Source organism: Cyprinus carpio, chromosome A20 (assembly GCF_018340385.1).
Source record: "Cyprinus carpio isolate SPL01 chromosome A20, ASM1834038v1, whole genome shotgun sequence".
NCBI classification, from domain to species: Eukaryota; Metazoa; Chordata; class Actinopteri; order Cypriniformes; family Cyprinidae; genus Cyprinus; species Cyprinus carpio.
In genome coordinates, this window is record NC_056591.1 from 1,724,910 (window position 1) to 1,752,583 (window position 27,674).

Consider the following 27,674-nt stretch of genomic DNA (forward strand, 5'->3'; position numbering starts at 1 on the left):
TGCAATTAAACTTCTGTCCAGAAAAAAAAAACAGAACTGTGGCTCACCTACTGTCCCGTTCAGGAATCTCTTTGATGGCCAAGCGCACCTGGTTACTGAGGTCACGACCGGCATAGACTACCCCGAATGTGCCCTTACCCAGAACCACACGCTCTCCATGCTCATCGTACTCATAATCATACTGCAGGCACACAAGAACACACAAATTACTTGCTGTCTTACCTCCCTGTTGTTCAGTACTATAACAAATGTAAACAACAATCATTATTTTACCTCTAAAGCCTCCGATTCACACTCAGTGTCTTCTGAGCCTTTCCAGGCCTCCTCAGTGAGAGTGTTTACCAGATCACAGAACCTACGCAACACACAGACAACATCATCGTCAGACATGTAGCACGTTCACGGACATTAACATTAAGTCAAATTAATTAAACGGCGGTGCAAATGCTTTAAATACACAAAGATGCATACTGTGATGAACTATACCTTAGTATAGTATGCCCTGCACATTGTATAAAAGAGAGGTTTGTTGATGTTAGTTTTCTTGTAACTGTCTGACGTCTCTTTCTCTTGCCCCCTCATGACCGAAGGGAAATAATTCACTAAATGTTCGCCAAAATCTGATGCTTTTAGCAGCAGACAAAATTACTGGACGAAACATTTTGAATTGCTAGTTTCTAGAATAACTCTATGCGACAATCTAATCTGCAGTTTCTGTCCTTAAATTGTCTCTGGCACACGTGACATACCTTTTGCAGTGCATCTCCGTGCAGAAATAGATTTGGAAGTCTTCTGAGTTGTTCACCACATACAGAAAACAGCTGCGCTCATCAAATTTGGAGATGCTGAATGCAAAAAGAAAAAAAAAAGAAGATTAAAAAATGCTTTATCCTAGGTGACAATTTAAATTATATATTATACATATCAACATTATCTTCTACCTCACCTTCTAGTGGAGGGAAGTCAGTTCATGAATGGTCTTAAAAACTAAAGTGTGTTACTGCTAAATTAAAGTTTATTAGACAAGACAGCATTTACCTCACACCTCGCACTGACGCTGCACTGAAATTCCACTCGTGGATCCCTACATTCTAAAACAGAGAGAGAGAGAGAGAAATTGTTTTCATCCAGATATGCAAAGTTCAGCAGGACCGATAGCATAGAAAACATCATAATATTTGCAGTCCGCAGGATACAGTTAATGATGTTCACAATAAACTGACTACTACGCTTCTACATTATATTTCATTGGCTGCGTCTAAAATCTTAGGCAGCTGACTTGTTTCTTCACTGCCCTGTCAGGCAATGACTTTAAAAACCTCTCAAAACTTATTCTGGACAGGCTTCTGAGGCAGCATGATGTTCTAATGATGTACAACAGAATATAAAGACAGCTGGTGATAAAGCAAATATTTCATTACTACAATACTAATTTCTCACTAGAAATAAAATTAAAAGTTAAGAAAAAAAAAAGTTATTCACATGCACCACAATCACTGGATTCAGACTCTTCAACTTTTTTTTAACTTTTGGACACAGCCTAGTATAACTTTATAAATATAATAGTAATAGTCAAATTTTGGGACTGTGTTAAATTTACAAAGTAAGTTTGAAATGTTAAATTGGTAACACTAGATTAGGGAACACATATTCACTATTAACTAAGAGTTCTCCCTCAATAAACTCCTAATTTGGTGGTTATTAATAATTAGAGAGTTGTTAAGTTTAGGTATGGGGTGGGGTTAAGGGATCTAGAACATGTTCATGGGCCATTAATATGTGCCTAATAAAAACTAACAAACAGCCAATATGCTAGAAATAGGCATGCTAATAAGCAACTAATTACAGGGCTCCAGACTGCGACCATTTTTTCTGCCGGTGCGACTAATTTTTGTGAGTGGTCTCACTGGCGCGACCACCGCATTGCTCAACTCATAAGTGCTGCCATTTCTGTTGCATTTGAGAAACATCAAACGAAACGAAAGTGAAACTAAACCGTGCCGCGCAGCTGAAACGTATCGCGGTTTAGCTTCACTTTTGTTTCGTTTGCCGTTTGATGTCCCTCAAATGCAACAAACCGTTCATCAGCTCAGACCGCGACACAAACAAACTTGTCTGAGCTCAGAATAGCTTTCCTTTTTCATACATCAGGAACCTAGAAGCGGTAATGTTAACTAACCATGGTGTTGTGGTAGAAATAGTCGAATGTATTACATAATTCATTTCAGGGTTTGACAACCTTTTGAGAGAGAAATTCAAGCACTTTTCAGTGACTTTCAAGCATTTCACACAACTGTTTCCAGCACTTTAAAGCTCTGAAATGATCCAGTTTGAAAGTTATTTTTAATGGGATGAACAAAATATACTTTGTGGTAAACAAACACTTATGAAAAATAAAAATAAAAAATACATCAAATCACAATTATAACCAGTAGACAGCAGCAGAGGAGCACTTATTGGCTTATAAGTCATTCATTTATGTTTTTTCTCTGTATTTTGAAATTATAAAATCACTATTATAAAATATCAAATCAAGAAATCAGATTTTGTCAGAATTCTACACTTTTTTTGTGTATGTTATTTGTATTTTGGTTTTTTAATTTGATTATTATTCAAACAATCCCTGAAGTTGGTCAGTTCCATATGCTAGAAGAATAATGGTACATTTAATAAGAGTGGAATATAAAGATTTTCTGTATATAAAAAGTAGATTTGCACCTTTTACTGTTGTTAATTAAAGTACATTTTGTATGCATCTTAACTCAAGATTAGTGCTGTCAAATCTGTATAAACAATAAATTAATATGACATGTTATTAGTAACTGCAGTTATTAATGCAAAACAATAGTAATTTTATGATTAAATGATCTTTATTTTGAATACCCCCCCACCCCACACCACCCCCAGCGTTACCAAATCTGCTCCTGGCACCACCATCTGGAGAACTTAGTGGCGCTGGTGACACTGCTCTCAAATGTTAGTCTGGAGCCCCGAGTTAATAGTGAGAATTGGACCTTAAAATAAAAGTGTTACCACTCAATTTATAGTTAACTCTGCAAAGTAACTTTGGGACAATGTGTTAAGTTTGCAGTTACAATTGTAACAAGAGTCTAGGACTCTGTTTTAAGTTTACTATGTAAACCTGAGACCTAAATGTTTTAGGTTTACAGTTAGATTTGTAATGCAAATTCAGATTTATGTGTAGGCATTATTAGATTAGCTAAAAAGGTTTATTAAATGAACACACAAGAGCCGAGGGGTCTCAAAATAAATCCTGTAGAACGTGGATCAGTGTCATGTTTTTACTTAGAAATGTGCAGCACTCAATACTGTAATGTTCGGATTTGTAAGGATTTAGAGAATTGATAAGTCAACAAATCCAAAAAGGAACATCTGAATTTAAGAACGAATGGATAAATAGTAAGTAATTTATTACTCTGTCGTCAGGGGTCACATGCCAGATGGATAGCGTGTTCTCTTCCACGTCGTTGTTGATTGAGAGGTAAGATGGCTGGTACACTTTAGTGGGCTCCAGTATCAATACCTGCACCAAAAACAAGCAAAATTACTTCTGACAATAGATGATGCTTTACATGCCATTAATGCACAATAATCTTAATGCGGTGTCTGTAAGTCTTACTAGCACACAAATATAATAATTGCCAGTGTTTGAGTGACTATGTTTAAACACACATTAGAAAATAGTGCATTCCAGAGTTTCTATCCATGCAAACACAGTGCATGTAAATGTGAATGCCTCTTTCGTGTCTTAAATGGCTTTCTCACAGTAACTGTTGTGATGTGGCAATGTAGTGTAAGAGTCATTGTATGAAGAGGGTTCATACAGGAAAACGGACAGATGTCACATCCTTTTTGGTAGCTTCCACCATAAAGTCCATCCAGAAGTCCACAAGCTCTTGTTTAGGGGCCTGTGGATCAGTGGTTGGTTTTGTAAAGTGCTTATAGATGAGGATGGTCTCAACCAGCGACCGTAAATACCTGAAATACACGTAAAACACAAACACTTTAATGAATGAACAACAGCCTACTCGAAAAAACTGCAAGTATGACTCGCTTTTAACAGACAACTACATTCTTATGCTAGGATGCTGTTAGGAGTTTGCATATTGTCTCTAGATATGGCTTAGAATTTATCCTAGAAATCTTCTAGTCAGTGTTTTGTTTACTTGTGTACTTGCCCATTTAATCATTTAGAACTTTTCTATCATTTAGAGTTGATTCTGCGCTACTTTGATCTAGTATTTAAATGATTGTTTTAAATGTTATAGATCTATGTAGCAAATGAGAATCAGTAAAATGACCAAATATATTTTGAGATATCTTCTGAACGATTTTTAGCTTTGTTCAAATTAGAACAGTTTTCAATAACTAAAGAATATGTAAAAGGATGGTATAAAAAGCATCCCTGCTGTTATAGATAAAGGCATACAAATTTACATGATAATAAAGCGCTGGCTGAGTTTTCCATTCGTTGATGTGACAGTGAAATTTAGATGGTTAATATCCTTTATTAAGTTGGGTGTCGACTTTGAGATAATCACCATATTATAATTAAACCATCATATTTAAAAATATGATATTAATTATATAACTGAAAAAAAAAAATTCTAATGTAAAACCATATTTAATTATTATGGGATCACCTTCAAAGATCTCAGTTTTTATTTTTTTATTCTGTATTTTTCAAATTAACATTTTAATGACAGGATATTTATGAAGCAAAAATAAATAATTTAATTAATCAAAAAATAAAATAGTACAAACTTTAATAAAGTGAATATTTTGAACCAGACTATCCTGGATATTATGCAAACCATATTACTAAACATATTACATACTTTAGAGAGTATATTCACACATTTATAAGATTTCTGAACCACTTTTATGTTTTATTTTTCCAAAAAAAGTGTATAAATAAAAAGTTTTACACTGTGCAAGTAGTGAAATGCACATTTTCCTCGAGGTGTGTAACTTTAGCCCCACTGTACCCTAGTGTAGGTAATATAAGTAATGTTAGTATATTTACTATAATTAGTTTATTTCCTTGACTTTTTCATTACTTACTTACTGGAAATCAGTTTTAAAGTTCCCGAAACACAAATTCAAAGTATGAGCAATAGGAATAGTAATGTCTTAGCAAACACTATTAATTAATATTAACTAATATTAACACTATTAACTAACTTTTTTTTTCTATTGTAAATAATTTATAATTATATAATAATATGCGCAAATTATTTTAAACAATGATGCATGTGAAATAATGTGAATGTGTGCACATACCAAACAGGAGCTTTAATTTTGAAGAGTTTCTCAGAGGCCTGGATGACACGTGTGTTGTCGCAGGCGAGAATACTAGCCCCGAGAAAGAAACCCACATCCCAGTAACTCTGCAATCTATCCAAACTGCCCTTCTTCCCCAGGAGACTGCTCAACTTCACACCTACAAAACACAGAGATTAAGTGCATATATTATATCAGGAGGCATGTTAATATATGGGAGACTTAATAAGAATTAATATTGATATGTATGATATGTTGTTTACTCTTTCGCTGTCTTGTGTGTGTGTATATATATAAAATGTATGGGGCAGCAAGAGCATGTGTGCTATCTATTTGAGAAAAGATGATGCTCTTTATTAATTAGCAAGTATCAAAGAGTAATATTTTGGAAAATGGCAACATTAATATGCAATTTAATATTTTTTAATTTTCACATTGTGTGTACACAATTAGGAAAACCACTATAGACTGATTCTTTAATTTTTTTTACAACAAACAAGACTAAAACATCACTCGTATGTAATGCACAGCTCTATTGATTTGAAATATATTAATAACAAAATACTTTTTCATATGCGTGTGGGTAACAAAATTATTGAATAATCCTAAAACACTGTTGGTGTTGCTGAATATTTTATTTCATTTGTTTTAAATGCATCACATTACTGAAGTAAAACAGGTAGTGAAAGTCTTTCATGTTAAGGAAAGTACTTTCTGACACTAGAAAATAAATGTTGATCTTGCACAAATTATATCATGTCACATTTCAATTCAAAAACTAATCAGGCCCATTTTTCTTTTGACACCAGACAGTATATAAAAAAAAAAAGTTGTTTAAATAAATAAATAAATAATGTTTGTCCCACCACTTTTATAGGAGTGGTAGCATGGATGAGTCTCAACCCAATAATATCCAAACTGTCAATCAAACACACCTACTTTACGCAGCTCAAAGGAGGAGTCAAACTGATGTCCTGCAGCCAGGAGCAGAACTGCATAGTTTATACCAGAGTGCAGCGTGGGCTCCGATTCAAAACCTTTTCTAAACCTGTAGATGGAGAGAGAGAGAGACAGAACAATGTCACTGTACCCGTTACAATGGCCACTTTATTTATGAATCTCACAAAAGCTGTCAAAAACGTCACATTGCAAAAAAAAAATTTATAATCCTACATATAGACTTCATTTTTTGTTTACGCAATATAATTTAGATTTTTGAGTGAATGTTTTCGCGAGATTCACCCTCAAGTCCTCACCAGTGTATGCCTTGATCTCTGCTATCCGTGTCGGTGAAATGAGAGTCCAGGAACATGTCCTTATAGATTCGGCCTACCAGGCAATAAATATCAGATGCCACCTGCTCATCTGAGCTCACCAATGGCAACATAATGTCCAGAGCCTTCGGTCTGTCTCCTGGTAGGTTTCTCCTGCAGAGAAACACCGGAAAATCAGAAATGTACCAAAAAAAAAAGTATTCTTGAAATACATATTAGATGTACGCAAGTTTAATAGTTTTATATGCACAGTCAAACAACTATATGCAAGTCTTTCATAGGTTACTTTCATTAAAACATGTAAACACTATGACCCAGTGCTGTTTGTTGGATTAGCCGATACAGCAAAACTGACTGAACCAATGATTTGAGTTCGGGACAGGACTGTTTTCATCAGATATCTTATCAATAGATTTTAGGATTCAAATCACATCAAATTTTGCTCATACAGTATTCCTATAGTAATGCCCTAACCAGGTGCTGGACTTCTAAGTAGTTCAGTTTGCAGTGAAATCTCATTGTTACACTTCTGTATACACTTTTCTTCAAAAGTTTAAGGAATTTTTTCTTCTTTTTTTTTTAAATACTTTTATTCAGCAAGGGCACATTCAGTTGATCAAAAGTGACAGTCAAGACATTTGTTTTTCCAAAATGATTCAATTTAAATAACTGTTGTTCCTTTGAATGATTTCCGAATGATCATGTGACACTGAAGAATGGAGTTAATTTTACAATATATTCACATAGAAAACAGCCATTTTTAATTGTTATAATATTTCACAATATTAATGGTCTTACTGTATTTTTGATCAAATAATTGCACCCTTGGGAGCATAGAAACTTAATTCAAAAACTTAAACATTTTAAATTGTATCAACTTTTAATCGTATTCTATTAAACATCAAACATTGAGATTAACTGTGATTATGTGGCGTCACACAGCATTGTAATATTCAGTGTAAAGAGACAAATTACTTGACGTTGTAAACCTGTCACGTTTGTGCCTAGTTAAGACACAGTAAGATGTTCAGTGTCACCTGTTGAGGGCAAAGGCGTAGTGGAACTTTATGTGAGGATGAGCCACTGGGTCAAAGGTCGGCAGCTTTTCCAGTGTTTCAACTAACTTCACAATGGATTCATAATCCTACAAACAGATAACCACAAAACAAAAAGAAACCGTTTACAGGAAATTAATAGTTATTATACAATATTATGAAATGTGAGGAATCCTGTATGATTCCCACCCCTAACCACACGCCTGCTGTATTATACCACGCTCATATTTACAACACATAAAAAACATATGATATAAAGGAAAATCTTTATGAGTGATTCTGCCCTGAAAGTACATTCAGTTGTTGTTGTTTTTTTGATACTGTATTTCTTTATTCTAATCCTTTGGTAAATAATAATAATAATAATAAAAAACAATGTTCAAACACAATGCTTCTTGAATGTAAAATGTACTTGCTTCATTCTTTATTCATATAAAACACTAAAATATTCATGACAACCTCTTAAATGAGAGCTAGAGTCTGAACTGACTGCACATTATATCAGTAACCACAAAAATATAATTAGACAAGTTTTCTTTCACTTTGAAGCTTTGAAATAAAGTTCAATGTACTACACTACTCTAAAATTATCACAACACAGTCCATAAGATCATTTATTAAAAGTAATGAATGATAATTAAATGTAAGTAATTGAAAGCAATAATGTCCGATTCATAAACAAATAGTCCTTTTTATCCATTTATATTAGCAAATTAGACTGAACAATTTGTAAATCAGTCTTTTGTTCGTGTCCAATTATTAAAATCTGTGTCAAGTATGTGATGTCTGGAGATCATATAATGACAAGATGAAATAAAAGAACCAATGAATCAAGTTGAAACAAGAATGATTGATTTTTTTAAACAGACTGAATCGCCCAAATGAGTCAAACTTCTAAATACTAAAACAAAGCTCCAAAAATGAGCCAAAATCTTAATTATTTTAGCATTACAATTATTAACATATGAGCAGCCAAATTTTTACATCAACACCTACTGAGTTCTGTAACATGACCGAGCCATGATGAACAATGCTGAGGCTTTGAGAAAGGGTGGAAAATGGTGATGAAATTAAATAATTAGTGTTTTGGTGCAAAAAAACCTTGACTATAAGTGGACATCATTCAGGAACACATGCTATAAAAGTGAAGAATTTGGCTTAATAAGAGAAATGAATTTGAAGAAGTGTAGGTAACATTAGATAAGGAAACTAAGTAACTGTAGTTAACAGTCATTTATCATACTTTTTACTTCTGAAGTAACTTAATGCAAAGGAGTGTCAGAGTTACAGCAGAGCATTTATGACTTCCTGTTCTCCTCTTATTCATTTTTAACAGGACAGGCACTAACAATCCTAACAATATTAGTATCATCTGTACTGAAATGATCGGTACACAACTTCGACATCCAAAACCAACGGTTCTTTTATTGTTCTAGATTTTGCTAGGCTAGCCGATTTATACCAATGTTGTCTTTACAAAATTGTCTGCCACCATTCAGTAGCAGCTCCATCGGACATAAAGAGAAGGCGAAGAAGGCTTAGGGACACACCAAGCTGTTCAAACATTTACTGCACAGTCAAACTCGAGCTCAACACCTCACCTTGACGTCTTCAGGGGGAATCTATAGGTAGAGGAGCTCATTCTTTCCTTGGGAACTATTTTTCTTTGTTGTCACAAACTGCAAATGCCAAAACTAGCATTATTTGCCATTTATAATATTTCATGGGCTACTTTAATCAGAGCAAATCCTGCTAACATTTTTGGAAATGCAACTTAACCATCACAGTCATGGATTAATAGGAAATTCCAGGTTCAATACAGGTTAAGCTTAGTGCTGTTGATTACTACAGAAAATAATTTCTACTCATTCCTCAGTTTGAAAAACCAAACACTATGTTCACAGTAGTACACTAATAGTGGAAGTATTGGGGGCAAGACATTCCAGAAGTTAAAAAGCAGAAATGAGCATCTTGTGTTTTAGTTAAAGCATCAGCTTTTCAAAACAAAACTGTGTTTACGGTGTACTAGTGGGACTGCTCTGTTTGAGACCTCAGGTTGTGTTACTGATGCAGTTCCTGAGGGTGGAGTATACTCCAAGTAAACAGTGTTTTATGGACATATCTTTGCACATGTCATGCATCATTTACAAGGTGTACCATCTTTACATGGTCATGACAGGTGTTGAAATATTGCATGTACATTTGTATAAAGTAAATAACTTTATCACACTAGTCTAATGTTTACACGTTGCGGTGAAGAGCGCACTTGAGAGAGCCTGCTGGTAAGCGAATGCTTGTTAATGAGAACTAGCAGGTGTTATCACTTTTGCAGTGAGATGAGAGAGTATAAAAACCCACTGCTGCCGGGAGATGGGATGAGGGAGATCCTGACAGGAGAATGTGCTGGCCGTGTGTGTACGTGGACCTGCCTACCAGTAGGTCACCACACTCGAAAGCCCTTGTCCTGGTTTTTGTATGTGTTTTGGTTATTGTTAAGAAAGCACATGTTTACCAGCTGCTCTGTGACCCAGACCTTTTCTCCTCTCACCAATCCACCTTTTTCCAAGCGAGTCTATTGTGTTTTATATTATGGGTGGCACTTCCAGTTTATGAACTTCCACCCAAACGCCTGAAAAAAAATCATTCAAATAATAAGGTTGCGCTGCCAATAAACCTTATCGGTCCGAGAGCTATATGTATTCAGTCATGCTCTATTTTTAAACATCTGTAAGATAGATTTATGTTTTGTGTTTTGATTTGTTTTTTATTGGTATCAAGAAAATCTTTGACAAAATCTCTTTTCAGTACACTAGCTTTGTTCTGTTCCTTCTGATTCTTTTATTTTTTCGTTGTATTTTGATGTATTACTATGAAAACTACAACATACACCGTGCAGTTGTGGTCTGCTCTCCTGCTTTTTTCTCCAAATCCTCAATCTAGGGCATAATTGTCTCCCCCTTTCCACTTCTAATCCATATCAGAAGAATATTTTTTTTTTTTTTTTTTATCATTAATGACGATGAAGTTTTGAGTGACACAACATGCACGTTACATAAACTTGCATATTACTATACAGTAAAATTTAGCAACCATAATATAGCTACAGAAAGCGTCAGTCTTTTGGGGTTATTCATAGCCTGCTGAAGGTATTTTTAAGTTTGCTTTTGATGTTCGACGGTTGAGGAGTGAAGAGAATAAAGTCATTCTTAGAGTGAAAGTCACTAAGTGTTTACAGTTCAACAGAAGTTACTCCCATAATTCGCACAAAGCATCATGGTGTCATTTGTAGGCAAAAGGTGGATACACTGAACCAATTAGACACTTATAATATTACATATATAATATTTAATAAAAGCAGTATTTAGGTGTTCATCGTGGCACAATGTCTTGCCCTATAGACTTCCATTGTAAGAGCATTACTGTACACGCAATTTTGATTTGTTTTACAAACTGAGACACTAGAAAATATTTTTGGGAGAAATAAAACAGCATGGAACACAGAGCATCCAGGTGAAGTGAGAAAACAGAATTGCAAAAATAATTGATTCTGCTTTTCAGCAGAATCAACATATGCATGTCTTATGGTTGTGTCCACATAATGAGCAGTACTGCAAGATTTGAAAAAATGACACACATCACCTTTAACTTGTCTTGAATCTGGAAGATCCTGTTAAAGTGTGACCTAAATCAACCAATAACATTCTCCCTTTACTCGTTTCACCACCAAAAGAACACCTTTACAGCTAAACAGAATTGTGATGAATAATATTACACATATTTTGCAGTCACTGTGAATAACAACCAAAAGTGTATGTGATGCAGTCACCTGGATATCTCTGTATGACAGGAGGAGGTTGATGACGACATCAGCTGAAAGACACTCGACGTTATCGAGCCGCTGCTGGATCCGTCGGAGTTCAGCCGCTAGCTCTGCTCCGGTGTAAAGCTCACGCGCTTTACGAATCTCATTCAGAACGGTCTCACGGAAGTACTGGCTAAACAAGCACACAAAACAAACAGAAAAGTTACTGAACTATGCAAGAATGGACATACAAATTGCTGAAAAGCACATTCACGGAAGTTATCATCATACATAAATTATTAAATAATTTTAGGTACAATATTTCGACAGCAAAGTTGATTAGTATGGGCAGCTAGCCACTAGTAGACCTCTGCCTGTGCTTAACTGTTCACTGTATGTCATTATAAACATTAACAGTATACATTTCTATGGTGAACTGAAACAATTCAAAACATGAAAAAGCTTCAATATACATTTCTATGGTGAACTGAATTTAAAAAGCAATATACAAATAATGATTAAGGGTGGGTGTGACATGACTTAACCAACTAATACTGACATTTACAGTACGAAAACACCAATAATACACTCGTCGTCAATGTTTTCTCAGCCGCACATCTTACGTCACGACCGCGCAGAAGAAATATGCCACACACAGGACACACACAAAAATAAATTGGGAAAGCCATTTCATTAAATTCTAGTAAATGCTTAATAACTGCAATGCTTGGGCAAACCGCTATTGAGTTGGTGTCGTTATAGAGTTAGAACCGGTGAATGCAGTTTACAGGTTTCATAGAAAGAGAACGATTGTGCACCAAATCAGCTGCTGTAGAAATCGAATACTTCAATGGTTGCAAACGAAATAGCTCAACACGAGAGCCAACAGAAACGTAATGACGTGAAATAAAACATCATCATGTTTTAAAGACGAGTGGCTTGATTAAGTGGTGGAAAAAGCGGTTGATGGGCACAGAACGGTAACAAAACTCCGAGACTCATCATGTTTTAAAGACGATTGGATTTATTTCGTTAATGACTCACCCTCATGTCGTTCCAAACCCGTAAGACCTCCGTTCATCTTCGGAACACAGTTTAAGATATTTTAGATTTAGTCCGAGAGCTTTCAGTCCCTCCATTGAGAATGTATGTACGGTATACTGTCCACGTCCAAAAGGGTAATAAATACATCTTCAAAGTAGTCCATGTGACATCAGAGGGTCCGTTAGAATTTTTTGAAGCACCGAAAATACATTTTGGTCCAAAAATATCAAAAACTACGACTTTATTCAGCATTGACTTCTCTCCCGGGTCTGTTCATCGATGTAACGAATCACTCGATGTAACCGGATCTTCTTGAACCAGTTCACCAAATCGAACTGAATCGTTTGAAACGGTTCGCGTCAACAATAAGCATTAATCCACCAATGACTTAAGCTGTTAACTTTTTTAACATGGCTGACACTCCCTCTGAGTTCAAATAAATCAATATCCCGGAGCACTCAAACAGTACACTGACTGAACTGATGACCGAGCCAGATAACGAACCAAACATTGACTCGTTCTCGAGTCAAGTAACCGGTTGCATCGGTTTTCGGATCACCGGTAGTGATGGGAAGTTCTGTTCTTCTCCGCGAACCGGTTCTTTCGGACAGTTTGATTCAATAAACCGGTTGCCGAAAACGGTTCACCAGTTCTTTTGCGCTCGACGTAATGACTTCATTGGCGATGATTGCCCTTGATTGAAGCCTTCGGTTTACCCGCGCTCATAACATTAGCACAGAATCGGTTCAGAATCAATCATCAAAAGAACCAGCTCAGTTCAGATGCGCTGTGTGTCAGTCTGAATCACGCATGCGCAGTATCATCAGCTCCTCGGTTCTCGAATCGGACGCGTCCGACAGAAACGGTTCTTGACTCGAGAACGAGTCAATGTTTCGTTCGTTATCTGGCTCGGTTCAGTCAGTGTACTGTTTGAGTAAATGAATTACTCCGGGATATTGGTTTATTTGAACTCAGAGGGAGTGTCAGCCATGTTAAAAAAGTTAACAGCTTAAGTCATTTGTGGATTAATGCTTATTGTTGACGCGAACCGTCAACAATGTTTCAAACGATTCAGTTCGATTTGGTGAACTGGTTCAAGAAGATCCGGTTACATCGAGTGATTCGTTCGCGAACCGGATGTGAGGTGAACGCGCTCATAACAGACCCGGGAGAGAAGTCAATGCTGAAATAAATAGTAGTTTTTGATATTCTTGGACCAAAATGTATTTTCGATGCTTCACAAAATTCTAACGGACCCTCTGATGTCACATGGACTACTTTGAAGATGTTTTTATTACCTTTCTGGACGTGGACAGTATACCGTACATACATTCTCAATGGAGGGACAGAAAGCTCTCGGACTAAATCTAAAATATTTTAACTGTGTTCCGAAGATGAACGGAGGTCTTACGGGTTTGGAACGACATGAGGGTGAGTCATTAATGACATAATTTTATTATTTGGGTGAACTAACCCTGGTTGATGGGCACAGAACGGTAACAAAACTCCGAGACATTTAAGGTCCATGTATTTTTGCATCCATACATTTTTTTTTTTAACCATGGCAAAAAAATGAATACAGACCGGCTGTTGTATTTTTAAAATGCTATGTTGAAAAATAAAATTGAAATTAGAACCGTATACAAAAAAAGCTGCCTGAAAAAGTAAAACATTTATTTCTTTTCAGATTTTTGTTTATGACTTTTTGCACCTTTACTAAACATTTTCGAAATGCACAAATTTATATAGAAAAATTACGATTTCACAAGTTTTCTTTGGCCAAATTACAAGTAATGCTTTTCCCGCATGTTAGAAATATATACATTTTGTAAATATTTATTGAAAATATTATATTATTTTATATTATTTTTAAATTCAAAATCTATTAAAAACTATTTTTTTTTTATTGAATTTCTAGGTAACAGCACTGTAAAAAAAAAAAAGTTTTCTCAGGTAACCTAAAATTTGCATCATTTAGTTACATCAAGGGTCAAATCAAATATAAATAGCACATTAAAGTTAAAAGTTACACCCTTTTGTGTGTGTGTGTGTGTGCGTGCGTGCGCACTGTACTGGTCTGGTATAAAGAATGTTTTTGCTCAGGTGGCCGAAATGTATACCCAATAGAGAAAAGTTTTGCTCAGCAAGAAAAAAAAAATTAGAGGGAACATTGCTCATGGTATATTCAGACATAAAGCTCACAACTGTATTACTGCCCTAAATGACTTTCAAACTGTGAGATGGAACTGAGAAGTGAGGAGATAAAGGAGGTAGTGAGTTCCCACCAGATGTTGGTCTTGCAGCTGGTGAGCAGTTGACTGAGTCTGTCCAGCAGTGGCATACAGATGGGCCCCAGCAGGGCCTCAAAGCTGGGCTGCATCAGTTCACTCAGACCCTTCATCAGACTGCTCTCACAGCAGTACACCTTATTCTGAGGCGTCACCATGTATGGGATGAATGTGTAGTTAGCAGCACATGTCTGGAAAAAGAGAAAATAGGAGGAAAACATAGAAGCAGGGGAATACTGTTAATATACATGGTGAAAATGGACACTGGTGAATAAATCAGTAGTAAGCAGGTGTGCCATGCCCCAAAAATAGCTCAAAGGTATTTTCTTGGTTGTGGACAGCAGGAGAAAAAAAAAATTATACATTTGATTTAGTTTCATTTAGCAGTTTGCTAGGTTTTCTGCACCTCCTGTCCAGTGTACTTCAATATCATTATGTTTCAAATCTCACAAATCTTCTAAGGTTCACTCAAAACCCCCTATGGGATATCGCTGGCTGAAACCTTTTTTTTTTTTTTTTGGGCCATTTTGTTTGGTACCAAATTATAAAATTCTACAACAAACGTGGTTGCAAAAGTCTCTTACACCAAAATACATCAATAATGTCTGTCAAATTGCTTATCTCCTACCACATGATATAACCAAACTTAATGAAGTTATCTTTTTCCACGTTTTCAGGTTTGCAATTTCGTATTTCTGTTTGAAAAATGAAGATGAGGCAGGGAGTAAGTGAAGATTAAGACACTTACCATATTCTTCTGACATACCACCTCCTGTATGAGAGAAACATCAGACACAAATTCAGCTGGTATAAATGACCAACTCTTTTTTTTATGACTGAAATCTATCACAAACCACATACTGTATCTGAAGCTTCTAAATAACCTTGTGTGTGTGTGTGTGTGTGTGTGTGTGTGTGTGTGTGACCATGTTCAGAACAATATACTGGTTTTACTCGTTCTGTAGTATGTGCTGTTTCTGTTGAGTATGCAACGTGCCATTTGCTAAATTTGGCCATCATTTCCACTGACAACAATAAATCAAAAGTGATCACTATAACTTGAAATACATTTTTCATGCCATATTATGTTATTGAACTGTTAAAAGCACTGTGCCACTTTTGATTAAAAAATATTTTCTCCTATTCCAGTTTAATTCACAGAGAAAAACAAAAAGTTAGCCACTGCTTGGTTGACATCCTTAAGAGTGTAAACACTATGACGTTTTCAAATAAATGCTCGTTCTGCATTTCTGTTTGTAGCTGCTTTTATTTAAGACGAACTGAATATGTTGAATTAAACATGCACTGTAATAACACCACACTATTACAACAATGTAGCATGCTACTGGTAAAAACATTTATCTATGTAAATTGTAGAGTGTTTCCTGAAACTGTGCAATTCTGTGTGCATGTGTTTGCCAGGCACCATCCTCCACTAAATTCTGGCTAGTAATAAAATCTCAGCCTTGAAGAGCTCATCTAAATATATCTTATATTATGCAGTTTACTCCCCACTCACCTGGCATAATTCCATTTAGTAATGTAAAGTAATAATAGAGGTGTATGATCTTGCAAGGAGGATCTCCATGACAATAATGCCTGCATACAATTAACCGTGGTAATAAAATCCTACAGTTGTTCATTGTGATGAAACTGTTGGATGTCTAAGCTATGTACTGCAAATAATGTGGGTTATATTAATAGTTTGTGTCCATCCAATAAATGTGTGAGCACCCTTTTGCTCACAACAATGAGCGTTTCTCCTACTAGCCCAATACACATTTTAATTAGAATGTTTGTAAATATATAATACAATAAATGTGTGTGTAACACACCATGATGCAGTTGCTTACTTTGATTTTGCCAAGCAAGACATGGCTCTTCATCAACATCCTATCAACTAATCAGATTTTAGGGCACTCAATCAGTTCCTGGCTCTTATTCAGTCCAAACGTTTTTGGACTTGGCAACATTTATCGGCATGGATGCATGAAGTTTGTTTATAATGGCTGTCACCTCACACCAAAGCTATTTGATTTTCTTTCTCATACACATCTACATAATGGACATGCCAGCTTTTTCTATAAGACTGATATGTTTAGAGTCTCAGCTGCTACAAAATTTGACTTGCATTATTTCTCCTCAACATTTTACAAAAGTGCTTTCCATTACTTGAAGCATAGGAAGCGTTGGGTGATGAAATTATTGTATTTGTACTTTGGGAATGTTGTTTCTGATCCAGGAAAATTTCCTACTTGGGCAAACCATGGTCACCTGATGCAGTAATACACTACCAGTCAAAGGTTGGGACACACTTAACACAACTTACATTTGTCATTATATTAGTAACCTTTTGATATAAAAGGCATTTAAAGGTTTACATTTAGTTTTGTAGACAAATATAAATAATGTCTACATATGACTTTGCAAAACTACATATTACTAATATTTTTTAAATACAAAAATGTTGTTTAAAAATGCTGATAGTAAGGGAACGCATCAACAGGTGTTAAGTATACATCTGAATTGTTTATTCCAGAATGCACCTCATGAAGAGAATCTGAAGAAAGACTGCATTTTAACAATATGTGGTGATCATTAGAATTATAGGATATTAAATTTGGTATTGGGGTTGAGATATATTTTATTTGTTATAAGATGTTAAGTTATTGATGTTTTTTATTAATATTTTTTTATTTTTAATTATTTTACACAGCAGGAATAAACATGACAACAACCATTCAGTGCATGTGGCTAGTATGTCTGCATGTATTTGTGTGAATGACAAAAGGTAGTTTTGTCTACAACACAAACTCAGACACATGTGACGCTCACAATGTTTTTAATGTCTGCGCCTCAATATATGAGGAGATGATCACATGAACTTCAACTCCAGAGCTGCTCTGAGAGTCACTTTACCAGCTTTTCACCGTTTCATTTGAGAAACAATTCACACACAGAGACTCTGTAGGTCTTCCCTACAGCCAAAAGTTTGGATTAACTTGAAGAAATTATGACACATGAAATACATTACCACTGTGTACTAAAATGTACTTCTCACTGTGATAATAATAATAGTAATAGTTTTGTTGTAAATTATGTTTTCATTTAATTACATTTTAAAAGATTGATCAAATTGTTAAAAACTTTAACTCATTTCATTAGACACCATACTTGATAAATTTGTATTTAATCACAAAACGGAGAATTAAGCAAAAAAAAATAGAACAGAAAACACCGGTTTTAAGGGGGATCAAAAACTGAGGTTACGGTCGGTTACAACTGTATGACTCTGCTCACAGTAAAGCCGGTTCCCTGATTAGCGCTAAATCGCCATCACCTGCTTTCAAATGGAGCGGCATTTAATAGACAGAGCCTTAGTTCACTGACAAGGTACGCAATATCGCGTTCATTATCGAAGGCGATTCATATTGGATTGTGCGCAGACACTTCTACCTAGTGTCAGTGAACTAAGGCTCTGTCTATTAAATGCCGCTCCATTTGAAAGCAGGTGATGGCGATTTAGCGCTAATCAGGGAACCGGCTTTACTGACTAGATACGCATGATCATATCGTTCGATATATCGCCCAGCCCTATGGGGGAAATTGGATTTCAGGGGTCGCTAAATTAAAAGGTTTCTTATTCTGTGGAGTTTAAGTGTGAACAAACAAGTTCTGTTTACATTCATTCTCAAGGTCTTTGTGAAAAGCTAAAGGAAATGTGAAAGCATGTCCTTCCCCATCAAAGGTATAGTGCTAAATAATGATATTGTATCACACAGGAAAAATTTATTGTGATAATATGTTGGCCATATTTTGGTCTCTAAGCTTCAGAATGGAAGATTATGAAGATGCTGAAGAAAAAAAACAAACACTTATTTTAAATTGGACTAATTTGACTCTGGAGACACTGAGACAAAAGACTTCCTGACCTGAAGAGAGTGCAGTGAGTCAGAGTTGTGATCACAGTAAAGAATGATGTTGTTGGCCATGCTGAAACTCTCTCTCACACCCAAGTGATAGAAGAGAGAGGGCTGTCGAAATGCATCCGTCATTTCAACCACTGCGATATCTGTGAACAGAGATAGAGAGTGTTCACATTTTTTTGAAACAGTTTTTCCCAGACCTGATAGACAGAGAGACACAGACAGTTTGCTGAATGTTTGTGTGTGGGGGTTATTTTCTATCGGGCCCGTCCCTATAGTAGAGTTCAACACCCTAAACACCACATTTAAATATCAGCAGGAAGTCAGTTCCTCTGTTTGCATGCATCTGTGCCAGAGCTGTTGTTTCAGTTAACCCAAAGGAAACAGACATGACAGAGAAAAAAAAAAAAAGCAACATACATTCCTAAGCAGAAGAACATGTAAAGTATGAACATCCCGAGTTTTTGTGTCTTCTTGTTCAAATAAATCGGTAACACTTTATTTTAGGGACTCTTAACTAGTTGCTTATTAGCATGCATATTACTAGAATATTAGCCATGTATTAGTACTAATTAAGCACGTATTAATGCCTTATTCTACATGCCCTTATTCTACGTCCCTAATCCTACCCAATACCTAAACTTAACAACTATCTTACTAACTATTAAAAAGCTGTTCTAAAGTGTATAATAAGCTGTTCTAAAGTGTTACCAATAAATCTTAACAGTGAAAGATGTTGGATCTTGGAGTTTGGATTTGTTGGAACTTCTTCATTCTCCGTGCTTTACAGTTATATCACAAATACATGTGAAAATCGATTTACATATACAAATCAAAAGCGAGGATATGAAGACAATTTGGGTCTACTGCGGAAACAAAATTATCTTTAAAATGTATCTTAAGCTGCTCTTTGATCATAAACAGCTGCTAGACAGTAAAGGGACATTGAGATGTATCCTGGTTATGGCTTATACTAGCAAAACTTGCGGGTACATATCATACATATTTAAATATTAACATTCTGTCTTCGTCCTTCTTAAAACCTGTGCATAAATACACAGGATTCAACATCACATTAGTCTCATCCTCAGACGTCACGCCCATGGACCGTTGGCTAATGTATGCATATGGGACACAAAAGCACTTCAGGAGTGTCGAAGTCGTCATCGGATTGGTTGAATTCCACAGGATTTCCGGGAGACATGTGTGACGCGTTCTTTAATATTCTGCCTGGAAACAAAGATGCTGTGGTGCCAAACCCCCTCACGAAAGAAGAAAGCCATCGTGTTTACAACTGTGATGATGAGCGCTTATCAGGATTAACTAAACGCTGGAGTTTCAAAAGTATGTGAAACATTTAAAGTTTGCGGCATAGAATCTTTAAAATACGCCCAAGAGTTTTACACACCAGTCTGTTGTGACGACATTTTCACGACCCGAAACGTGACACTTAACGAAACGATCTGTGATTGGTTGTTTGACATGTCGGTCTAACAGCCTCATGGGCGGGCCTTGACCAATAAGAGCTGCCATGAATTCTAGACCAGACCAGACCTTCAGCCATCAGTCTTATGAAGGTCTGGCTACACGAGACTAATGTCACATCATCTTATAAATGAACACATAAACACTGACTTCATGTTTAGTAGCTAGATACCCACAAGCAGAACTGTATATTGCCTCTGAAATATGTGTGTAATACTTTTGGACAGCCAGAAACTCTCTCTCAAAAAAAAAAAAAAAAACACTATAAAATATGTAAACCTCAAAATATGTCCATAACCAAGCAAGTGGTCAATTTGTCAGAATTGTACCACTGGAAGTAGTGGTTGACCAATATGGGTTTTTCAGTAGATCATGCAAATATTGACATTTAGAAAGCAGGGAGGTCTAAGGGTGATGCAATGCCAATATATTACAACTCGTTACAAATGAATGCAAAATTATTATACACAGTATTTACTAAAATACTTAAATATTACTTCCATATTACAGTCCAATGACAAAGCTGGGAAAAGATTTTAAAGTGAACAAAGTGGACTGGCAGACACTTCTGTTAATCAATATGGTGGTTATCAGACAATGATAGTCATCTCAAGATGGATACCAGTGGATATCTGTAGATAATCATGAATTATTTTTAAGTTACATAATTTTTTAGTGCTGCATTTCAATAATAAAGTGATGTGTACAACAGAGCTTATAGTCAACTAATGTAAAGCTAATGATTCATGTTTAAAGAGCTGCTTAATGCAAATTAGTTAATTTGTTAAACCAACATCTAAAATAACAAACAAGTTGTGTAAAAGTGACGCAAATGTATTTAATTATACGCAGCCACTGGTATAACAGAAATAACTAGCAGGATTTGTCAGGTCATTAGTTGTATATTTGTACAGTTTTGGCTTCTTCCATATTTTGTATACAATTTTAAGAAAATATTTCATCCAAAAATAAAAAAACTAATTTACTCACCCACATGTCATTCCAAACCTGTATGACTTTCTTCCATGCCACACAAAATAGGTACGGTAGCATTAGTTCACCATCCATTTGCAATTTATGGAAAACAGGTGCAATAAAAGTGAAAGGTTTTAGAGGTTGTGTTTTCCCTAACAATCTGCTGAACTGAATATCACCATTTGTGTTCCATGGAAAAAGAAAGTCATACAGGTTTGGAACCTACTAATATGACGATGATAATTTCCAGCTGTGAATACAAGATTCTAGCATTCTAATTCACAAAAGGAATTCGGTATCAGATTTCACACATGAAAATGTAGTTTAGAAATCTCCTACAAAAATCTGTTACAGTTCTGTGCATGTACAGCTGCTGCAATGACATTACTTTGTTCAATCAAACAAAGTGCACAGATCACATCAATAGGAAATGTAATGCGAGGTAGGGTTGAGCTAGCATGGTTAACTAGTCATCCAACAAATGACTTGTTGATTAGTGAATTCAATATTTTACTGGTAATCTTACAATTCTCAAACAACTGGGATGCACAAGTTTAGTGCATATATGATTTTGTGTCGCTGTGTGTTGGACCCTTTCTTATAAGCATAGACAGTTTTGTGCAGTCTGTTTATTATCTGAATGTGTCTGATTGTCTGACAAGCCACAGCCTTATTATTCAGGGGTTTCTGAAGACTGACTTGTCGAGTATGAACATTTGTAGCTTTGCACATTCCTAAAGCTAAAAATAATTAAAGCTTGATTTAAATGCAAGCAAGATTTAGAAGGTTAACAGATGCATATAGCAACAACAATGATCCTCTGTTCATTGTGCTACGTAACTAATTAACTAACATATACCCAAAATACAAGCAATGGGTAATTATTAGCAGAATTCAAGATTAACTAAATCAATTTGAATGAACTGAAATCAATGTGAAATTTGACTGTCACTGTCTGGAGTTTGGCCCACAGCACTGTTCTCCCTCCATCATTTGTGATAAGGGTTTGATGTGTGCTTTGCTTTCTCTGCATATAATTCTATGTTTTACTATAGTTTTGAGGCTTAGCTGAGTTTCAGTGTTAGGTTTTGAGTGTTGGTTTGTTTAAACAAAGAGGATGTTCCTCCCAGACAGGCAGAAATCCAACGTGCCAGATTGGGCTGCACAATATGATTACTGAATGCAGCAGAGTATCCAAAGTTACAGAGTTTGGAGCAGAAATGATGCTGTGAGGGATGCAAGTGTGGACCATTCAATATCTTGAACTGTACTGGAAGCTGGAATAGGGCTTAACAATTTATTAAAATAAAACTGAAATCGTGATTTGGCTTAATGCGATTTCTGAAATCGCAAAGGTTTGTGATTTTTTATTAAAAGAATATAGGCACAGAGTCAGTAGTAAATGCGGCTCGATCTCTGCAAGCGCTGTGAGTTTGAGTCTCTTATAACGTGCCAAACATCTTCCCAAACTTGTAACGAGAAGCGTTTATAAACCTGTTGCCCAACAAAAGAGAACTTTTAAAAACATAGTTGTATTCCACGAAATAATAGAGTGTTTTGAAAAAACTTCCTTTGGTGATGTGATATAGCTTCTTATCACAGAACAAGGCAGAAAATATATTCTATACCGCAATAAAGGATTTTGCGATTAGCAATGGATTATAAATATACTTCAATATTATGAAATAAAATACCCAAGATGGCTTGAAGTACGCAGCTATATTGTCAAAGTTGTGTGTTTGTCTGTATCTGTTTTCCTTTGATTAGGTACAGCGATAACTGCTGCCTTTATTCATATTAGGAATTTCCTGGAGTAGTCATCAGTTATAATACATCTGTGAGGCATACTTGGGAGTTTTCCTTTCGGCTACGAGTATAAATGAAACAGACATTACATGTGTTTAACACTCAGTAATGCTCACTCAATGCTATTTTGGGTAAAATATTAAAAAGAATAATTCTCTCTAAAGAATTTTGAAGTAAACCTATGATAATCCATGTTTTTCTCCAGTGTAAAGAAGTGTACAAGTGGTTTTCTTGATTGCTATCACACTATAATTGATTCATGTGACCCGATTTCCTAAAACTATTCATTCAGTTCTCAAAACAAAGGCACATTTTCCTCTTGTGCATGGAATGACCAAGGAGGAAGTTGGCCTATAGGGTCATCTACAGGTTTTATATATAATAAATAACTTACACATACAGTGTAATTACAGTACATACAAAGTAGCAGTACTTTAGATGGAAGAACTCTTGCTATTCTATAATGTATCACGTTGTACACCTTCAAACTCATAACTATCAAATTGATTTGTAGCCAAGTACTTCTTACATGTATTTTATTTTGAGGAACTGAGAGACAACTATCTAGGAGAAGTAGAGAAAATCTTGTGTCAGAAGACTAAAAAAAAAAACTGCTATAGTATGGTAATAAGGTCAATCAATAGTATACTGTATTATTGCATACCAAGTTCATTTTAAATTCTTTGGTAGTTGAACTTTTCTAGTGCTTAGAAAATACTGAAACTATTGGTATAGTTAAAAACAATGAGATATGCTTTTAGTAATGGACCAAATACCAAGCAATTTAAAGTAAGCTACAACTTTTTAATTTTCAATCATTACAATTCCTGTAAAATGCTGTTAAATGAACGTGGTTTCAAACAAAATTTGTGGAGAACTTCATTTATTGTTGATTACCACAGTCAATCATTTTGACTTATGCATCAGGTTGTAAAAACAAAGGATAAATGTCTGTGGGTAATGCACTTACAATGGAATTCTAACAGGTGGAGAGATGTGATCAGCAATTAGTAAAGGAACTCCACTAGAATTTACAGAAAATAATTAATAAATTGTAACTTGACCAAAACTCTCATGCATCTCTTGGCTGACTGCTATGCTGACGGAAACCATAACCTAATGAATTGGTAATATACAGTTGTTCATGTAATATCTTTTCTAAATTTACCTACTTTTGGCTGTCAGTGGGTTTTATTTTGCAACCAAAGCTCACATACCATTGGTCATTTGGTTTAAAAATGTATCCACTGCATTGGTTTTGAATTTTTCTGATATTATTACAATGGTGAATGTGAAAAACTATCGTGAAACCTCTGCCATTCTGTACATTTAGATTGAATAATTAAAGGAATCACTCAAGCTCTCAGATGTTGTAAGACTGCTGAACAAGGATATGAACTGAAAACCATTCAGCACGAGTTAGCGGGGCCTCATCTAACGGAAAAGGTATGTGCCATTTACTGAGTTCAGCAGAGTGCAAGAAATGAGAATGACACCTGAAACAAAATCTCTCTACAGCTACTAAGCATCTCGGTAACATATTTCTAATAACTAGCTTACCAATATACTCCCCTTTGACTGTTTGGATGAACAGGTCATTCCTGTTAATCTACCTTCTATATAGGCAAGTTGCTATAGTGCAGTTAATCCAGCAAATTGTTAAGGTCTACCTATAGTTGACTTTTCACACTAAGCATTAATGAATATATAAAAACAACACAGCTCATCTGTAAGGTAATACTAGGCCAGGTCTAATTTTCACATTAAATTTTTTTTTTTTTTTGTTCAATGGAAATTTGCAGAAAAACATTTCTTTGGCTGAAAGTTTGATACCCAGGTAAACAACATACTGTACGTTGAGTAGGTACTTTTGAATAACTGTTAAAAAGTGTGTTCTATACAGCATAAAGATAATCTGGATGAACTACATCATCATGTTGTTATTGTCATTGTGATAATAAGCCAATCAGGCTTGCAAATTGCAAACAGGCCAGTGTTTCATCTAATGCTTGACATTATTTTGAGATTATCGCATGAGTTGATTGTCCATTCATCAAAAGTGGTTATTCCTCACATTTTCTTTGGTCAAAAAATGTTTACTCAAAATTCACTTAAGTATACAGTACATTATACAGCAAAGAACAGATGCATCAAGTCACTGCAATTGACAACTCCTCTCCTGTGGCCTCATGGGATAGTAAAGTGTCCACTGGACGTGCACTTTGCAACCTCACTGGTTTTACAAATATTATTGAATTTGGAGATGCTACTTTTTTTTTTTTTTTTACACCACTGTTCGTTTGCAGCCTGTGTCTTCATATACTCTGTTGATGGTACAGTACAACACAAAACTGTTCAACCAGCACAAAATCAGACATACTCTATCACCGCACAACTTTTTAACCAAAAATAAAAGGAGACTTCTATCTGATGACCAGTCCATGCAGCAATAAGCATAATACACAAGAGGAATGTAGGCTTTCTTGTAATCAGACACAAAAAAAACACCTTTGATAAGATTATGTTCCACTACAAACCACTATTCCTTTGAAAACTCCCAGAGTACAACTACCCTCCTACGCTTCCACAGTTAAAACATGTTTATGCCTTTGAAAAATGCTAAAAGTATGTAAAACATGCTACCTTTGATCATAGATAAAACATGTAGGCTCAAATTATGTACTGTATGTACTGTATGCACTCATCAAAACAGTCAGACGTGTAAAATAACAATAAAGAGATGTGTCTATTGACCAAAAAAGCATCTTAAAGTATGCAAATGACAACAAACTCATGTTTACAGCATGCTTTTTCTTCACCTTGTCGGTTTTAACTTGGGGGTTCCATAAAAAAAAAAAAAAAAAAAATCTATCTCAGTTCTGTACGAAATAAATAAATAAATAAATATATATATTTTTTTTAAAAGGTATCATTTATTCATTTTTAAGCTTAGTGATCAACATATATGGGTCTAACAGTAGAATTTAAACAGCAGGGTGGCTGATGGACAGAATAACTCTGATATAGTGTAGCATATAAAAAACAAATTAAAGAGGACAAATAAGAAAATGACCAGCTCATGCGATAATCTCAAAATGATGTCAAACATCGGATAAAACATTAAGTTGCCACTACTTAAGTTTGCAATTTGCCAGCCTGATTGGCTTATTATTTGGATTTCACCCTTGTGAACCACTGAATCGTAGACAATTGCTGTTGTATGGCTTCAGAAGACTTGGGTGTAGTAGAAGAGTTGTATGAAAACGTTGACTTATGGAGCTTTATAGCCCCTACATACTGTCTTTGTATAGAAAAAGAGATTTGTCAACATATTTTTTCATGCATTTCACAGAAGGAACAAAGTCATTCAGGTTTTAAATGACATTGTGGTGATGACTTTTTTTTTTTAAATTCCATTAAACAAAAAAAAAAAAAAAAAAAAAGTGATGTTAGGAGCTGAAGTAATTTAAGTACAGGTTTGGTGAGCTCAAAAAGCTCACCGAAGTGCACTAAACTGGATAACGTTCTACCAGGATATCTAAAGGAATCAATAGTACACAACTACAGACATAGTCCAAGTTTTTGAAACTTGTACATGCTACAAAACGATGGCTCCAGCTAAGTATTGACGACATGATAACATCTCAGCATCCAAAATAACAGCAACTTAGCAAGAGCTGTGCGAGGTTACCACACAGGAAACAACCGTTTTCACGTTTTAAACCTAAAGATCACATGGCTGAAACAGCATTCTGAGACGAATAGGACAAAACTATGGAGAAACATATAGAATTATGTGCAGAGAAACCAAAACACACATCAAACCCTTATCACAAATGATGGAGGGAGAACAGTGCTGTGGGCCAAACTCCAGACAGTGACAAAAAAACGCTTTCAGAGAGTCTGTCTTTGATAAAAGTCCAAAAGGAACTAGGTCACATAAAATGCCATTCGCCCAAAGCACAAGGTTAAATCTTTAAGAGAAAAGGCGTATAGAAAATAAATTCTTCTTTTTAGAGACAAGAGTTAAGCTCCAAACTTTAAAGTTAAACTTTGCTGCTTTGACACAATCAGTATTGCATAAGGCGCTATACAAATAAAGGTGACTTGGCTTGACTACAAATCTTAAAAGTAATAATAAATAAATCTACATATATATAAAAAGCCCCCAGCCTAAAGTAAAAGTCCACTGGGGTAAATATAGCCACATAGTGTAGATGTAGATGGCAAAATTTGTCAGCACGTGCACATACTGATATGTGATTGCATACTTATTAAAAGTAAATATCAAATTAATAATTTTTTAATCACTCCATTTTACCTCAATATCCTTTCACTTATTCTACAGTTATGGATGTTATTTGGTAATTTCAGGGATTCTCACTAGCTGCAAATACTCCAAGATTTGCAAAATGATTAAAATCAAACTAGCTCAAATTGAGTGTTTTGTCACTGCATGCGATGACCTCATGGATGAGGACAGTTTTGCAATGTATAATAACAAACAGGTGTTCAGGTAAGGAAACTGACTACTACACTTTGTAAGGACATGCATAGAGCTCTGATTATAGTGATATGGTTAATTTTTGAAACATTTGAACAAGACTGTGCCTCTCTGGTTTTGCAGCAGCTCAACAGTTTACTTTAATTTTCAAGCTACCACACGAAGTTTGAATGCCTCTAAATGCTAGTCATTTCTCGTGGAAACGAGGTTA

At 35.4% G+C, this 27,674-nt stretch overlaps 1 protein-coding gene across 2 annotated transcripts in view; it reads right to left on the reverse strand.

Moving 5' to 3' along the window:
• map3k5 (mitogen-activated protein kinase kinase kinase 5) overlaps positions 1 to 27,674 on the reverse strand; it is a 39,762-nt gene that overhangs the window by 10,807 nt on the left and 1,281 nt on the right. For both annotated transcript variants that reach the window (XR_006162709.1, XM_042777332.1), the window contains exons 2-15: positions 18,700 to 18,839; positions 15,516 to 15,539; positions 14,765 to 14,958; positions 11,460 to 11,628; positions 7,616 to 7,722; positions 6,561 to 6,731; positions 6,240 to 6,352; positions 5,305 to 5,464; positions 3,846 to 3,999; positions 3,437 to 3,544; positions 1,039 to 1,091; positions 750 to 845; positions 274 to 355; positions 48 to 181 (exon numbers count right to left, since the gene is read on the reverse strand). Coding sequence is in view for 1 of the 2 variants with exons in the window: in XM_042777332.1 (XP_042633266.1) it covers positions 48 to 181; positions 274 to 355; positions 750 to 845; positions 1,039 to 1,091; positions 3,437 to 3,544; positions 3,846 to 3,999; positions 5,305 to 5,464; positions 6,240 to 6,352; positions 6,561 to 6,731; positions 7,616 to 7,722; positions 11,460 to 11,628; positions 14,765 to 14,958; positions 15,516 to 15,539; positions 18,700 to 18,839 (1,705 nt within the window). In the remaining variant the exon portion in view is untranslated. The remainder of the gene's footprint in view (positions 1 to 47; positions 182 to 273; positions 356 to 749; positions 846 to 1,038; positions 1,092 to 3,436; positions 3,545 to 3,845; positions 4,000 to 5,304; positions 5,465 to 6,239; positions 6,353 to 6,560; positions 6,732 to 7,615; positions 7,723 to 11,459; positions 11,629 to 14,764; positions 14,959 to 15,515; positions 15,540 to 18,699; positions 18,840 to 27,674) is intronic.